Genomic DNA, 16,435 nt, shown 5'->3' on the forward strand with positions numbered 1-16,435 from the left:
TATGACTCCTTTAATAAGGTTTATTTATACTTTCTATTTTTAACAAATTAGGCTTTAATGAGTTTTATTATTTTGGATAACTTTTATTAGAGTTATAATTTAGCTATTTTTTATAATTATGAATTAAGATTTATTTTTATTTATTAGTAATATAATTAAGAAATCATACACATTATAAATATTGTTCAATAAAATTATGTGAGTTCTCTCTCTCTCTCTCTCTCTCTCTCTCTCTCTCTCTCTCTCTCTCTCTTTTCTTGTGGATTCAAGAAACTATTACATGGATTGAATGTTCTACATACTTGAGAAAGATAATGATCTTTCTCATTATCTCTTTACACTCTTTCCTACGGTAATTGGTTTTATAGCCATATTTTTCCTTAGTTCGATAGCATCTAATAATGATGTAGGCAACAATCACATGAACAGTGCTCTAAAGAACAATCCTATGACAAAGACAGTATTTGAAGCTTTCCAACAAAAGAATCTGCGAGCCATGCAAGAACCGCAAGTAGTGATTGACCGTTTGACGAAAGCCTTAGATATATTCATGTTCGTAATAATGAGCAATATGATATCAATGGAGCTTATAGTCATCACGTTTGTGGTGCAACACTAGTCATAAGTCGTAAGCCACCACTCTAATCATGAGGAAAGTGTTATACATACAAAATGAGTAAATAGATTTATAATGGCATAACATCTTTCGAATGAGGTGCACCGTGAAGCAAATGGCTTGTGATCTGATCATATATGGTGAGAGTAGTGAGAATCTTCTATCAAAGACTGGTAGAAAACTTGTAACTAAAGACATAAAGGCACTCATCTCTATACATGATTAGATGGATCAAGAATGCCAATAAAACAAAAATAACTGAACAATGTGGTATTTTTTTCTCCATTAGTAAACATTATAAGAACGAAATAATGTGTGACATGATTGATATGGAGTATTGTCGCATGCTACTTGGTCGACCGTAACAGTATCATGTTGATGTTACGCATATAGATCAGGATAACATATTTATATTTGTTGAAGATAGTAGAAATATTATCATCACCCTTATGAGTACAAAAAACCAAGCCATGACTTCTAAAGTTGAGAGGCAAACTCTTGTAACTGAATGAGATTTTATCAAAGAAACCGAAGAGACGGGAGATATTAACACATTAGTTGAAAAGGAAAAATAAGTAGAACTCATAAACATCCCAAAAAAGTTGAAACCAGTATTGCAGAAGTCCAAATGAATTATGCCCGATGAACTTCCCAACGAATTGTTCTCCATGCAGGTTGTTGCTTTTGCTTATGTGATATCTGTCTTCAACGACATACATAATTGATCCACATATAAGTTTTCATTCAAGGTTGTATATGGTTGTGTTACCAAATATACACTCGATCTAGCTCCCCTGCCTAAGCTAACGATTATGAGTGTTTTGGTAAGTTACTAATTATAAGTGTTTCGGTAGAAAATATGGCGGACCGAATCATGACAGTGCATGCCGATGTCCAGAATAAGTTATACAAATATAACGCCAGGTACAATGAAGATGTTAATAAATAGCAGTGCCAAAAGGTGTTTAAAGTAGATAATAACGTACTATTTCACCTGCGTAAGGAGAGGTTTCCAACTGTGACATATAATAAGCTGGGGAATAAGAAGACATGTTCTATTTCGATCATCAGGAAAATAAATAATAATGCTAATATTATTGATCTTCCCAAAGGCATGGAGATCTTACAGACTTTTAATGAGGCTGACCGATATGAGTATCATGAGCCAAGTCCATTGAATAACTCAAGGATGAGTTCTTTCTAAGTGGGGGGACTGATGTAGAATGTGGCATAGATACATTCTTAGCATGCTTGGACCAAAAGAAGATCAAATGGAAGTGAAAGTAGTCCATCATATTCAAGCCCGGTCCTACGTAAGGCATGGTGCAATTGAGCCTCAGGTGCGTTCAATTCAAATAGGGAAAAATTATCATTTGAAGTGTGAATCATAAATTGGTCATAACTTTTTACATATGTATTGTTATAGAACGCACAACCTATCAATCTTTACGTAATGGGCCATCCGAGGTTGATCGGTTGATAAAGTTAGTCGTGTCTATCTGTTTCGCAAGAAAACACATGCTTCTAGTTCAAAAATGAAATTTTACGAAAAAAAATATTATTTTTAATAATTCTAATTTTTGCCGTGTTTCCTTATTTTTAGAGTTTTAAATTTTCATCTTTTTTAAAAATTACTTGTAATCATGGTAGGACTTTTATCTAAACTTTCTATTTTTATCAAATTAGGCTTTAGATAAGTTTTACTATTTTGGATAACTTTTATTATGGCTAAAATTTTGTTATTTTAAATAATTACAAATTAAGGTTTATTTTTCTTTATTAGTGATGTAATTAAAAATTCATATATATTACAGACATTACTCAATAAAATTATTTGAGTTGTCTCTATTTTTTCTTATGGATTTAAAAAGTACCTTATGGATTCAAGGTTCTACCTACTTGAGGAAGACAATGATCTTTCTCATTATCTCTTTATGTTCTTCCCTACGTCAAGAGTGAGCAACAATTTATACTAGTGATATAATATTTGTTGGGGAAAAAATAGAACGAGTCCAGAGACTCGGCTATGGAATGGACCAACTCTACTGATACCGCCCGGGAATCCGAGGTAATAAGCCGAACCGAGGCAAACTAAATGCCTAAAGGAGAGACTTAACTCGGATTGTAGGAAATGAATTCCAACCGAGACTTACAAAGTCATGAGCCACAAGGCAAAGTATGTAAGATGCATAAAGTTAACTCGGTAAACGAGGTAGCAACATCCAAAGAGGCCGATTAAGGCTCGAAGCCTAAAAGACATCCGACTGACCATAAAACGGACTCATATTTAGGTCGATTACAGGTCGACTATCGGATCAAGAGAGGATACCAATTACGGATCGGTTCCATTTCATCCAACAGAGGGCAAACAAGTTTATTCTTGTAGCTGGCTGAGACTCACTCATCATTAGAGTCGGTTGAGACTGAGCCAAGCAAGGAAAAGACGGTGTAAATGAGAACACTATCCCGAAAATCTAGTAAAAGGATCCTCGATCCTGAAGATCTCGGGATCGGATGGAGACAAAAAACGGATTGATACCGAATCTTCGAGATATCAGGAGAAGAATCCTTACACTACGGAACTCTCCCATTCTTATAAATATAGGAGACCTTCAAGGTGAAAGGTACACAGAAAACTCTCCTAGAAACCTCCTAGTACGATCATATCGCTGACTTTAGCATCAGAGGATCCCCGGCTCTAGTCAGGGTCTCCTTTATCTCCTTCTTGTGCAGGTGATAGGACGGAAAAGGATGCTCCAGTTTTTTGCATCAACAATATTAACCATTTAATTTTTTCCATTTGAATTTTGACTTCTCAATATTTTTCTTTTTGCTATCTATTTTATGACCATTAATTTGGATGATCAATGTGATTTTAAAGGCGTGCTCCATCTACAAGTGGACCCACAATTTGGATGGTCTGGATACCCATATGTGTCAGGATTTGAGTGACCACCAGTTTCTAAGTTACTAAAATCCTCACCCGGCTAACTAAACACTATGGGGGATAAACCTGTGGCAGATCAACCGTTGTCAGGTGTGCCATTAAATTTAACCATGCATCCTAAAACCATTCCAATTTAAGAAGTAAATGGGTAAATGCCCTTTTGAGCTCCCTTGAAAGGTAGCACAAATAAATAAAGGTGCCACTGTACACATGTAAGCCGTATACATGGCATGCTAATGATATTATGAAACAATCCAAATATAGGCTACATCATTATAAATTGTTAATAGAATGATACAAGCCGTTTAAAGGTTAACCATCTAAATGGAAGGTTAAAAATATTGACGAGTTGCTTGTTTGTAATCTTTACAGTTTATGACCAACCTGAGGCTTGAAATTTCCTTATTTTTGGTTTAAGTATATATTTCAATGGGCTTATTTATTCTGTTAAATGTCACAAATGTAAACTAATTTGGTATATCACATATGATCTTGTACATATATTGAAAAATTCTATGCATTCTAATTCCTTCCATTTACTCTCATTCAAAGATTTTAAGTGCATTTCATTTACTCTCATCCAAATACAATTAAGTAAGCCATTTACTCTCAATTCATTTGCCTCCAATTTCATTTCCCATTTACCTCCAATTACAAGTTCCCAAATAAGCCTTTAGTTGGGCCACACACATGAACAATGTAATATCATACTTGGCCCACATGAGTCTTGGAATTAATGTCCTAGTTTTCAGGAAATCGATTAATTTTAGTGCCGTACATCAGATGGGTGGATTGGATGCTATATGCACACACCACACATGGTCTCACACAATCAGAACGATTTTAATGGGATAAACCTCCCCATGGTTTATCCCACCCAAGTGTTGAATTTGCCTGATTTCTGGTCCTCAGTCCAAACACAAGGTGGCATACCTGATGGATGGGGTGGATCTCATCACATTAAGTCATTACATCCACGTCAGCAAAAGTCATGCAAGTGTTTTTAGCAATTTTAGAAAGGCCATGTTTGGATATGGAATCCATGGTGAGGAAAGGTAAATGCTAATAGTGGATATGGATTCCAAATTCAAGGTATTTTGTTTGAGAATCAAGTGCAATGCCTGCTTTTCAACAGAAACTGCTATTGTAATTTTCTATTTGGTGTTGGGAAAATGTAATTACATGTCGGCAAGAAAATCAATTCCCTTGAATTCCAGCATATCCAAACATGGATATTTGTCACATTGAAGGAAAAGAACTTGCCTTCCTTCCCACATGTTTTCCAATGGATTCCTGATTCCAAAGGCCGCTGAAGATTAAAAAGAAAAACTTGCATGAAATTCCCCAAGAAACCAGAGGAGTCAGATGGTACAATGCATCATTACTTGTAAAAGGTCTTGATGCTCCAATCCAGAAAAGGGGCCCCACCATGGATGGGATTGCCCCCAAAACTAATATTTCTCGGCTGTTGTTGTTTTTTTTTTTTACATTTTTTTTTTCTAACCATCAATTTGTAGGTCAGTCACTGCCAGACCAGCTAGGATCTCCAATCATAGTGATTTTTCAGTCATCCAACATCTATCAGGCCATCAAATCAGTGATCCTAAAGAACATAAAAAAATCTGATGAATGTGGGCCCCATAATTCCTCAAGAACACTATCCAATTTGAGTAAGTGTCCATGTCTATGCAAATGCAAATAACTTCAAAAAAACATACAAAACACTCTCTCCAATGTTATGGCCTTAAAATTTGAGAAATTCTAATTCAAACCTTACACTCCTGGCGCTGGAAAGCAATCCGTGTTTAACTCAAGCCTGCAAGACAGCAGCAAAAAAAGAGACTAACAGTAAAAATATGATATATGGCACTTCACACTGGCCCCATTTAAGTTATTTTGCTAAAATGTGCCATGTAACTCTAATTTCTGTGGGGCCCACCTTGATGTCTAGGCTATATTTGCTCTTTCTGCCTATTTTGCTAGCTCATTTTAGAACATCATCTTAAATTCAAGAATATTTGAGAACTCAAGTGAACCACAACACAAGAAATAATATGATTGAACGGCCACCGTTAATCTTGTTGGGTCACAAAAGTTTTGAATGAGGTTGATATCTGTGTTTAACCTTCATTCCAGTGGGAATCGCATTATTAACGGTGGGATGGGATATGGACATCACGATGTGCCCGTGAAAGGTTTTTGAGGTGGGCCATCTTATTCTCATTTTTTTTTGTGTTGTAGCTTACTTGAGTTTTTGAATTTAACTAAGTTTAAGCTCATGTCCTAAGCCAGTTGGCAAAACTGACGCTGGCATGGATATAACACAAATATCCCAGTGGGCCCCACGAGCTTTGGGTTAAGAGCATGTTGGCATTCCCTTGTGACGGTTAACAACGCCGGGGAAGGAGGAAAAAAAAAAGATTTCACATACCTAGTCTCAGGTCTAGTTCATGAACCGAGGGGGGTGATGGCCCATTAAAAACAGCATTACTGCGCTCTTGAACGTTAGCCAGCTACGTATAAAAACATAAACCATCAATCATAACTGAAATTTGCAACTACAAACCGTTCTGCACTAGGCCATATGTGTCAATCTTGCACGTGAATGCAGTGGTGCGTGTCAAGGTCGTGGCTCATGAATCGGGTGGGTCCCACCGTGGAGATAACTTGGCCCAGATTTCTTATGTCCAAAAGTAATGAAGTAATTCAGCTTTCAGATTTGCGACCATCATGATCCAGGTACCGGCCTCTTGGCTTGTGGGTCTTAAGGATATCCATTTGGATAATGGAGCCGATGGGATCCTAGTTTCTAAGAATTGGTGAGCGTATCTATTTGTGTGTTTCACTAAAGTGGCGGTGACTAGAGATGTGCATCGATTCTTAGAATCAAGGTTGCGGCGTATATGTTGTGCATTAGAGGATCTTATTTTGTGGCATTTGTCTCCAAACAAACTGTCTTCGACCCAAAAGAGTTCTTAGTCTGGTGGGAGCTAACTGGGATGGGGTGGAGGATGTTAATATCATGTGATCGAATTAGTCATCTTGCCACAAAAGTATTATACTATTTGGGCCCATAATATTAGCACTCACCCAACCTCATATTGTGAGAACCACTCGCATATTGCTCTCTCAATCCAGAGGAGGGACAACAACGATGCACTATGTATCACACCTAGAGTTGATGCTTAGGCCTATCATCATAGCGAATCTAATTGACCACCCTGTCGATTGGATAAAGTTTTACATTGGATATTTTCTTATATGAGTTTCTTAATCCTTCTTGCATACAAATATGCATGTTATCTCCTATAGTTACTTAGATCTTGATACAAATGAGATATTAGTACAATCTAACTGTAGAAAAGTCTTTAGGGTCACAAATATGAAAGAGAAATTTCTAGCAAAACTAATACAAAAAACTCGTCTACTTGGAATCAAATTTAATTGATACACCAGAAAATTTATGGCAGATTGATTCAGGCACCACAACTCATGTTTTCAATTCCATGCATGTATTCATTAGGAGTCGTCCACCGGTAGATGGAGAACACTTTGTTCTCATGGCCAATGGCACTCAGTAGGATGTTAAGGTTGTAGGGATCTATAGGTTAAAGTTAAAGTTATGGCATTATTTGGACTTGGGCAACACTTTTTACGTGCCGTCTTTAAGGCACAATCTTATTTTCATATCACGTTTCAACACTAGTGGATATACATTCTCATTTAGGAATGAAAAGTTTGTGTTGTCACGTGATTCAAATATCATTGGCCTTGATTTATCAGTAAACAACATATATCAATTACATATCGATAATTCGTACCTCCAATCAAAGTTTGTGCATGTATATGAGAACATGAATATTGGCATAAAAAGGAAATTGATTAAGGAGAATTCCTCCATGTTATGACATAAGCGACTCAGCCACATTTCTCGTGAGAGAATTGAAAAGCTTGTTGGGGAAGGAATTCCAAGTGCATTAGACTTCACAGACTTTACAGTATGTGTAGATTGCATAAAGAGAAAGCAGACGAGAATAAGGAAATTAAGTGTCACCGGGAGTACTAGTTTCTTAGAGGTGATACATATAGATATATGTGATCCATTTCTTACGGTTTCTTGTAATGAACAAAAGTATTTCATCATCTTTATAAATTACTATTCTCGTTATGGGTAACTATACTTAATTCATGACAAATCAGATATCATGAATATGTTTAAAACCTTTAAGGCTGAGATTGAGAACTAACTTAACAAAAGATTATTAAGGTTGTTAAATCTGACAATGGTGGTGAATACTATGGCATATACGACGAATCAGGATAGAATCTAAGACTATTAGCTAGATTCCTAAAAGAACATGGCATCATCGCTCAGTATATTATGTCTGGTATGCCAGAATAGAATTGTATAGCTAAGAGATGAAATAGGACCCTAAAAGACATGGTTAGGTCCATGATTAGTAATTTCACTCTTTCAGAATCATTGTAAGGCGATGCCTTAAAACCAATGGTTTACATCCTGAATCGTGTTTCAATTAAGGCTGTTAGTAAACCTCCATTTAAAATGTGGACAGGAAGGAAACCTAGTGTTAATCACCTCCACGTATGGTGTTGCGCCACTGAAGTAAGGATCTATAACCCATGGGAAAAAAAAATTTGGATCTTAGGATCTTTAGTAGATACTTTATCGACTATCCTGAAAGGCCAAAGGGTTTCAGGTTTTATTGTCATTCTCACACCCCAAGGATAGCTGAATTAGGGAATGCAAAATTTCTTGAGGATGATGATAGTGGTGCACAACTTATGAACTTTGTCATTGAGGAGCAAAATGTGATTGATCTTGAGTTAGTTATAGGAGACGATCAACCTATTACTCATTCCACAAATGAGGCTTCAAGGGAAGATCGATCACAGGCTTCACAAGACACTCTTACGATAGAAGAATCACCTAATTAGGAAGAAGTTCCATTAAAGAGATCGTAAGAGAGAGGAAATTAGCGGTACCTGATAATTACATTGTGTACCTTCATGAGGATGAGTTTGACATAGGTGTGGAAGATGACCCTGAATCTTACACACAAGCAAAACAAAGTGTTAACCTCTCTTAATGGATCGATGCTATGAAAGGTGAACTAAAGTCCATGAAAGACAATGATATTTGGAATTTAGTTGATCTACCCAAATGGGTGGTGCCTATTGGTTGTAAATGGGTTTACAAAACCAAGTGGAATGCCAAATGTACGATCCAAAGATATAAAACCCAGTTAATAGCTAAGGGGGTCACTCAAAAGAAGTGCATTAATTTTAAAGAGACTTTTTCACTAGTCTCTAAAAATGACTCCTTTCATATTTTTATGGCACCGATGGCTCAATATGATCTTAAACTACATCATATGGATGTAAATATTGCGTTTCTCAATGAAGAATTAAAGGTAAACGTATATATGTTGCAACCTGAAGGTTTCAAGATCCATGTATATGAACGTTTGGTTTGTAAGCTAAAGAAGTCTATTTACAGTTTAAAGCAAGCATCACGTCAGTGGTATTTGAAATTTTATAAGGTGCTTTCTTCATATGATTTTAGGAAAAATGTTGTTGATCAGTGTATTTACTAAATATCAGTAGGAACAAATTTGTGTTCCTAGTGTTATATGTTGATGATATTCCACTAGCATGCAACGATAAAGGAATGATGCACGATGTTAAGAAATTTCTATCACAGAAATTCAAAATGAATTATCTTAACACTGCTTCATTTCTCACATGTATAGAAATATACCGTGATATAACAAGATGTATTTTAAGATTACCTTAGAAAATTCACGTTAAAAGAATTCTTAGCAGATACGACATGCAGAGTTATGCGCTAGAAAAGGCTTATGTTGTCAAGGGCGACAAGATTTGTCTCTTACAGTGTCTCAAGAATGATCTCAAAAAGAAGGAAATGCAAGATATCCCATATGCATCTACAGTTGGAAACATTATGTATGTGCAGGTCTGCACTAGACCTGACATGGCTTTTGGGGTTGGAATGCTTGGGAGGTACATGCCGAATCCAAGAATGGATCATTGGAGATCCGTAAAGAAAGTATTTCGGTATTTGTAAAGGATGAAGGATTTCATGCTCACATATATATGGATTGATTGGTTGGAGCCGAATTGGTTTATAGAATCAAACTTTGTTGGGTGCCTCAACAGCAGAAGATCCAAATTAGGAAGCGGAATTGGTCGCCTGTTACGAGGCTGTGTGTCAAGCGATCTAAGAAGAGAACTTTATCTCAAGGCATCGTGCTATGGATTCAGTTCTAAAGCCTATGAGACTTTACTGTGATAACACTACGGTTGTATTCTTCTCCAATAATAACAAAAGTTCATCTAAGTCAAAGTACATAAACTTAAAGTTTTTTATTTTGAAGAATAGAACTGAAGACTGTCTAATGTCTGTAAAACACAATACCATGAAGTTGCTGATTGTGGATCCATTAACTAAGGGCTTACCTCTCAATGTATTCAAGGATTTACTGAATGACATAGGATTGATTATCATTAAAGATGTATTTAATTAGTAGGAGGTACAAATATTCAAGTTATGTGTTATTTTGGTTTTATTTAGTATAATATATGACATTGTGGTTTTTTGTGCCTTAAAATAAAGTTTTCATGCACATGATTAAGTAAGTAAACATAATGCTTTAGGGCCTATTTGATTTTCCAAATCTCATGTAAATGCTCAATGAATTATTAATTATTACTTCTCCATTCCGTTTGAAAATGCAATTACATTTCAGTTTTGAAAATCGAGTCAAAAGGATTAGTTTAAATTTTTTAGCCCCACCCTAATATATAAGATATATTTGTGTTGTCCATCCTTTATAGCGTAACGTTTTGAGGCATGAGCCAAAAAATGAGGCTGATCCAACACTCGAGTGGCCCACACTTAAGGAAATAGTGGCACTGATTAGTTTTTAATGTTAGATGTTCGATTTCCTAAATCCTGTGGTGGGGTCCATTGAGCTTTGTATCAGCCTCATTTTTTTGGTCAAGCCATAAATTTAGCTGGTATAACAAATGGACGGTGTGGATAAGCCACATACATGAAGGTGGGCCCCAAATATATTTGGTAGTGTCCTTGGTTTTTGAGTTCAAAAAGTAACCGTCATATCAAGCATAAGTAACAATGCCACAATTACCAAAAGAAATAATCATTACTCCCATTTGCAGTGTATTTACAATTGATTTAAAAAATCAAACACACTCTTAAAGTTTTCGAGTAATAAGACTGCTTGAAAATCTGTATGAAAGGCTACACTAGACATGCAATTTCATACAACGCACCCTAGCTTCCAGAATCCATGCCGTTGAGAATACTGTTATGCATGATTGTGCATGGTCCCATTACTAGAAATGCAATGATGACTGCCATAATTCTATAACAGAAGTCTCGGTGGAGTAGATTATTTAGAGTACTACTCTTGATTCACAATAAATATATAATAAGGTTTCGAGCACGTAAGGATATACTAGATACACTAATAGATTGCATATATAATATAATGCCAATTAGGTGGACTGAGTGGGAGAATGTTGGAATTTTATGGCCTATGGCATTGAATGCCAGGCAATAGAGCTGCATATGAGTCCCACAGTAGTGTGGTGTATGCCAAATAGGTCTTATGGAATACAGAGAGAGAGAGAGAGAGAGAGAGAGAGAGAGAGAGAGAGTCTCTTACGTCAGGGTTATTCTCTCCCGTAAGGGAGAGGTGTGGAGGTGATAGAAATATTGGCGAGTCTATCAATGAGTAGGACTTGCCACAAGCATTGAAGTGCTGAGTGTGGTCCCGAGTCCTCTTCCCATGTTGAGAAAAACCCCCATTACAGTAGGATGAAGAGAGAAGAAGAATTTGACTTTGTACCAAGATTTCGACGAATCTCGATAGGTAATCTATGGTGATGCGCAAACAATTGATTGTTGGTACTTTTTCCAATGATTTGGATTGTTGGCGTATTTCTTCTTGACCATGCATCCCAACAATTGAAATGCTTGAAGAGCTTCTCTAGGCATGGTTTAAGATCAGCTACAAGTTCAATGGTCTGGATCACCAAACCATGGGCCCCACGCATACAAATTACATTATTCACCACAAAGTACAAAGATAGAAGAGCTTGCCTTTGTACATAGATGGTATCTTTCTCGCAGGTGCAGCCGTTCCTTCACATATACACCGGAAAATAAATAAATAAATAAACTATAAGGGAAAGCATATAAGAGATAAAAGTACATAAAATGCTGTCGTAGATGTTTTTTACCATGTTGGCAAGGTGGGCCATCTCTTCTCTGATCTTTCTATCCTTCTCCGTCCGAACACGGCAGATTGTGGCCTCTAGATTTTGCTCGACGAACTTCAACGCGGGCAAGGAATGGCATACACTCTCATCTCCCGTCAGGAATCTGTTGGGTAAAAAAACAAACTATATAGGGTAAAGATGCGCTGCTTTACTCTCGGCCGTTCATTTGGTGGGGCCCCAACTGAGTATCCTCCAGGCCTCGGAAGCAAAAGGCCAGTCGAGTCATTGAGTGGGCCATATGTATGACCAGTGTGAAGCATTAGTCATTTCTTTAACCATCCAAATGTTTTGGGCCAGGCCCACCAGACAAACATGGCCTTCCAGTGGCTATTTCTCCAGATTTATTTAAAAACTGCTTCTACTGATTGGTGATCTACCTATTACTGTACTCTACGCTCTACTGTATAATTTTCTGTCAAAGTATATATATATATATATAGAGAGAGAGAGAGAGAGAGAGAGAGAGAGAGAGCACCTTTTCACACGTGTCAAGGGCACAGAATCTGAACGGTCCACTTAATGAGGCACCCCTTGAAACCTCACTAGGCCATATTTCAGCGCGATACATAACTCTAGTGAGCCATGGTAAAAGGAAAAAGTTTCCTCCCTTGATTTGTATTTCTCGTTGTTATGGCCCGCTAGAGTTTTAGATCAGGCTGAAAATTGGGCTCATAAAGTTTCAAGGGTTCCACATCACTTGGACCGTTCAGATTCTGTTCCTATGACACGTGTATAAATTTTCACACGGGTGCTCAGTAAGAAGGTGCATAGATGAGCATTCCTCTCTCTCTGTATAGAATCTTATTTCCATTGTTTAACTAATCTGGTTTTTGAATTGTAACTTAATAATATGGCGTGTTCCATAGTTTAATCGGTTTAATTCAGTTATATGCCATGTGTACCATTTCTAAATGCCTGCGTATTAGACGTAGACAGAGTAACAAACTAACACCCTACATACAATCCCACCAATCCCATTTCCTTTATATGCACGCGTGCGGGCCCAACAAAAGACAGCTTTCCCAAAACGGTCCGCTTACAAAGGAGGTGTGGTACAGCCTACAGAAACCGAATACGACAGGGCCCTTTCTCTAACGTAGACGTGTCACGCTGATGCATTAATCAAGGCCGTTGGTCTAGTGATAGCTATCATGTATGGCTTATAATTAAAAAATAACACAAGTAAACACTTGTGCGAGATCTGAGCTATCCATCAGGTGAGCTGGCATCAAAAAAATCAGGCAATTTCACACCTAAGGTGGGCCACAGCATATCAAAATTAATAAATCTCTAAAAAGAGTTTAACCATCAGTCCAATCGAAAAATAGATGGACGGTCCATATTGATACGCTCCCTGTCACGTGTGCTGCAAACTTATATATAATATATTTAGGATATCATTTGACCAATGTAACATTAGGGGTATGGCCCATACACGTATCAGCTTAAAAAATTAAAAGCAATAACAACATTTTCTCACCGCACGTTTCTCTGTAGCTGGTCCACTAGTTTCTCGGCTTCGATAACGTTTGCACTTTTTCCCTATACAAGCAGAAAGTTGATTTGAGAGAGAGAGAGAGAGAGAGAGAGAGAGAGAGAGAGAAGAGAGACTTAAAAATTCGTAAAAAAAAAAAAACGTGATTGATGAATTACCGTGCATTTATCATCCAAAGCCTTTGATTGGTGGGCCATTTCATACTTCTCTATAAACGTCTCAACACTTAAAAAAGAAAAAAAAAAAAAAACCATAAATAAAAACGCAGGGTAAAGAGAAAAGGAATACAGCCCAAAACCAGCAACAATAAAACGGCGGCCACGATCGACCTAAGATGGGAAGGACTGCGAAACTCGTAGAGCTTTCCACAAGAGGAAAATACAAGCAAAAGAAGGTTAGCATCGCAGAGTATAGAGAGTTCTTTGGCTTTCTTGAAGAGACCGTCTCTTCTTTTATAGAAAGACGCCTGTCTTCGCATCGGATTCTCTATCCTCGTTACTTCTACCTTTCCTCTCCCCATCTCTCTCTTTCTTTCTCAAAGAGCCACATACCCATATATTATAGAAGATGGAAATGGAGGAATCTCCATTTCTCTCTCTTGCCTAAAAAGGAAAAAAGTCTTAGTGGAGGGTGTTCCTGTAAAATTTCCATTTTTGGGAGGGGTTTGCCGGTACGGAGATGCTCGATCGAACGTGCTGACCGTAGGATTTAAAGAGGGTGGGTGGGTCAGGAAGGAAGCGGATTGGCTGGTGTACATCACACCAGATATATGGGTGTATTGACGTCAGCAAGTTATGTGGGTCTGATCACGAGGTATGTGTTATATCCAAACCGTCCATCCATTTCGCAAGCTCTTCTTAAGGCTCGAAACTTAAGGCTCGAGACTTAAAATAAGACATATCTAACCGAGTGGACCACACTGCAAAAGGTAGTGGGGGATTGAACATATACCATTGAAACCCTTTTTGAAGCCACATAAGTTGAATATGAAATTTGTTTTTCCTCTTCATCCAGGTCTTTGTGACCTTATAAATAGATCAGATAGAAAATAAACGTTATGATAGGCCCAATATTTTAAGATGAAAATCACTGCCTCAACTGCTATTTGTGGTGTGGTGTAGAAGACCTTTGGATATTATTCATTTGATCTTCTTTGAACCGTTCGTACAACAAGGAGCTCTAGGAGCGTAAGCGTTCGTCTTCGCATGACACGTACCTACAACCGCTATATAGCTGGTGTGTGGTACACCTGCCAATCCGCTTCCGGTCGGAAAAGGGATGTTTAGACGGGGAGGGAGACGTCACCTAACGCTGCGAAGGGTATATCCGGAAGCGGAACTTCGCCGCCTCTCAGGAGCTCGTAACAGACTGGGGTTCTGAGGGGGCTACTGTGATGTATGGGTTTATCAACACCGTCAATCCATTTTTCCATTTTTCCATATTGTTTTAGAATATAATTCCAAAAATGAGGCAGCTTAAAGGCTTAATTGGACCACACGTTAGGGATTAAACGCACACCATTAAAAACTTATTGGGAGCCGACGAAGTTTCGGATCAAGTTGATATTTGCATTTTGCTACATGAGACCTTATGAACTGGCCCTAAAGGATCGTGGTATCATTAACACCACTGATTCATGTGGTGTGTTACTCTTGATTCTTGGATCTGTTCATTTTTGAGCCTGCATCCTGGAACGATATAGAAAATGGATGGACGGTGTTGACAAACCCATACATGACAGTGGGCCCTTCAGAGCCCAGCCCGCCGAGCTCTGCTTTACTGGAAAGAAAGGTTAGTAGGTGGTTTGGTTCTTGGAGGCGGTTGATCAGGACCGTCCACATAGTGGCGTCTGACATGAATGGCCATTGTCTTAGGAGTGGATTAGGTGAGACCCCCATCCACCAAGCTGGGTGGGACCATGACTGTGGAGCTCACGGTGATGTATGTGCCTTAAATCCACACCATCCAACAGTTTTGAAAGCTCATTTTATAGTATGATAAAAATTAATAATAAATCAGATCCAAATCCTAGGTGAACCATACCACATGAAACTGTGGTGATTGAATCTCACTTTAAAAACTTAATGGGAACACTGGAATGCTTATTTGCCGTCCAACCTATTGCTAAAGTCGCAAATATCAGGATAAACACAAATATAAGCTTGATCCAAAACTTTTATTGCCGACAGGAAATTTTTAGGAGTCGATTACCACGGTTTCCTTTATTATATTCCTGTAAGATTTGGATCTGTTTCATTTATTGAATCATCCCTTTAAAACCTTTAAATGATCTTTCCATACAAATGGACAACAGGATAGGATTTAGTCACGTATATCATAGGACCCCATAGTCAGGGGTCTCAACCACCTCAATTGATTTGGATCTTCCTTAGTAAATTAATTAAAACAATTCTTAATTATAATATAATAAAGGCACTGACATCAGCATACCATTATTTATTTAGCTGTATTTTTAGAAGATGAAAATGCCGCTCAGCCACCCATTACCTCGAATAACGGTAGCTTTATGCAGAAGTCAAGATAACTTTTTGAGAATGGTAGTGTAAGCCCCACTAAATCAATGATTGTGGCAATTCCTCGACTGATCTAAACCATTCACTTTAATTAGACAGCCGTGAACTCACGGTAGAATTATCTAAAAAAATTTAGAGTTATCTATGGTCTACAACTGCATTAACATTGTGAGTTAATTTCGAACTGTTTCCTTTATTTTGGTCAATCCGTGATGAATTTTGCCCTTAAACTTGGACAGATGATATGAAATTAAAACTCCTTTCATATGAATGGCTTGTATCTACTACAAAACAATCTAATGGACCATACACAAGATATAGGATGTGTTCAATAAGTGGATCCCCTGCACGGGAAGGCTATTTAGACTGTTCTTTATCTTTCTTCTTCATTTTTTTTACGGAGGAGACCATTTGACCATTAGAACCATTGACACCCATTTGGGACCTACTCTGGCGAGCTTCCAATGTCATTCCCTCCATTCTAGCGACTTTCTAAA

The 16,435-nt window shown here is 37.7% G+C and overlaps 1 protein-coding gene across 1 annotated transcript; it reads right to left on the minus strand.

The window, feature by feature from the left end:
* Positions 1-5,161: 5,161 nt before the first annotated feature.
* Positions 5,162-14,081, minus strand: LOC131240913 (MADS-box transcription factor 32-like). The gene is made up of 6 exons (XM_058239444.1): positions 13,734-14,081; positions 13,563-13,629; positions 13,390-13,451; positions 11,871-12,012; positions 11,731-11,772; positions 5,162-5,379 (listed from the first exon to the last, which is right to left on the minus strand). Exons 1-6 carry the CDS (start codon positions 13,922-13,924, stop codon positions 5,374-5,376), a joined length of 510 nt encoding a protein of 169 aa, XP_058095427.1. The 5' UTR covers positions 13,925-14,081; the 3' UTR covers positions 5,162-5,373.
* Between the last annotated feature and the right edge of the window lie 2,354 nt (positions 14,082-16,435).

The sequence above is a fragment of the Magnolia sinica genome, chromosome 3, assembly GCF_029962835.1.
Source record: "Magnolia sinica isolate HGM2019 chromosome 3, MsV1, whole genome shotgun sequence".
NCBI classification, from domain to species: Eukaryota; Viridiplantae; Streptophyta; class Magnoliopsida; order Magnoliales; family Magnoliaceae; genus Magnolia; species Magnolia sinica.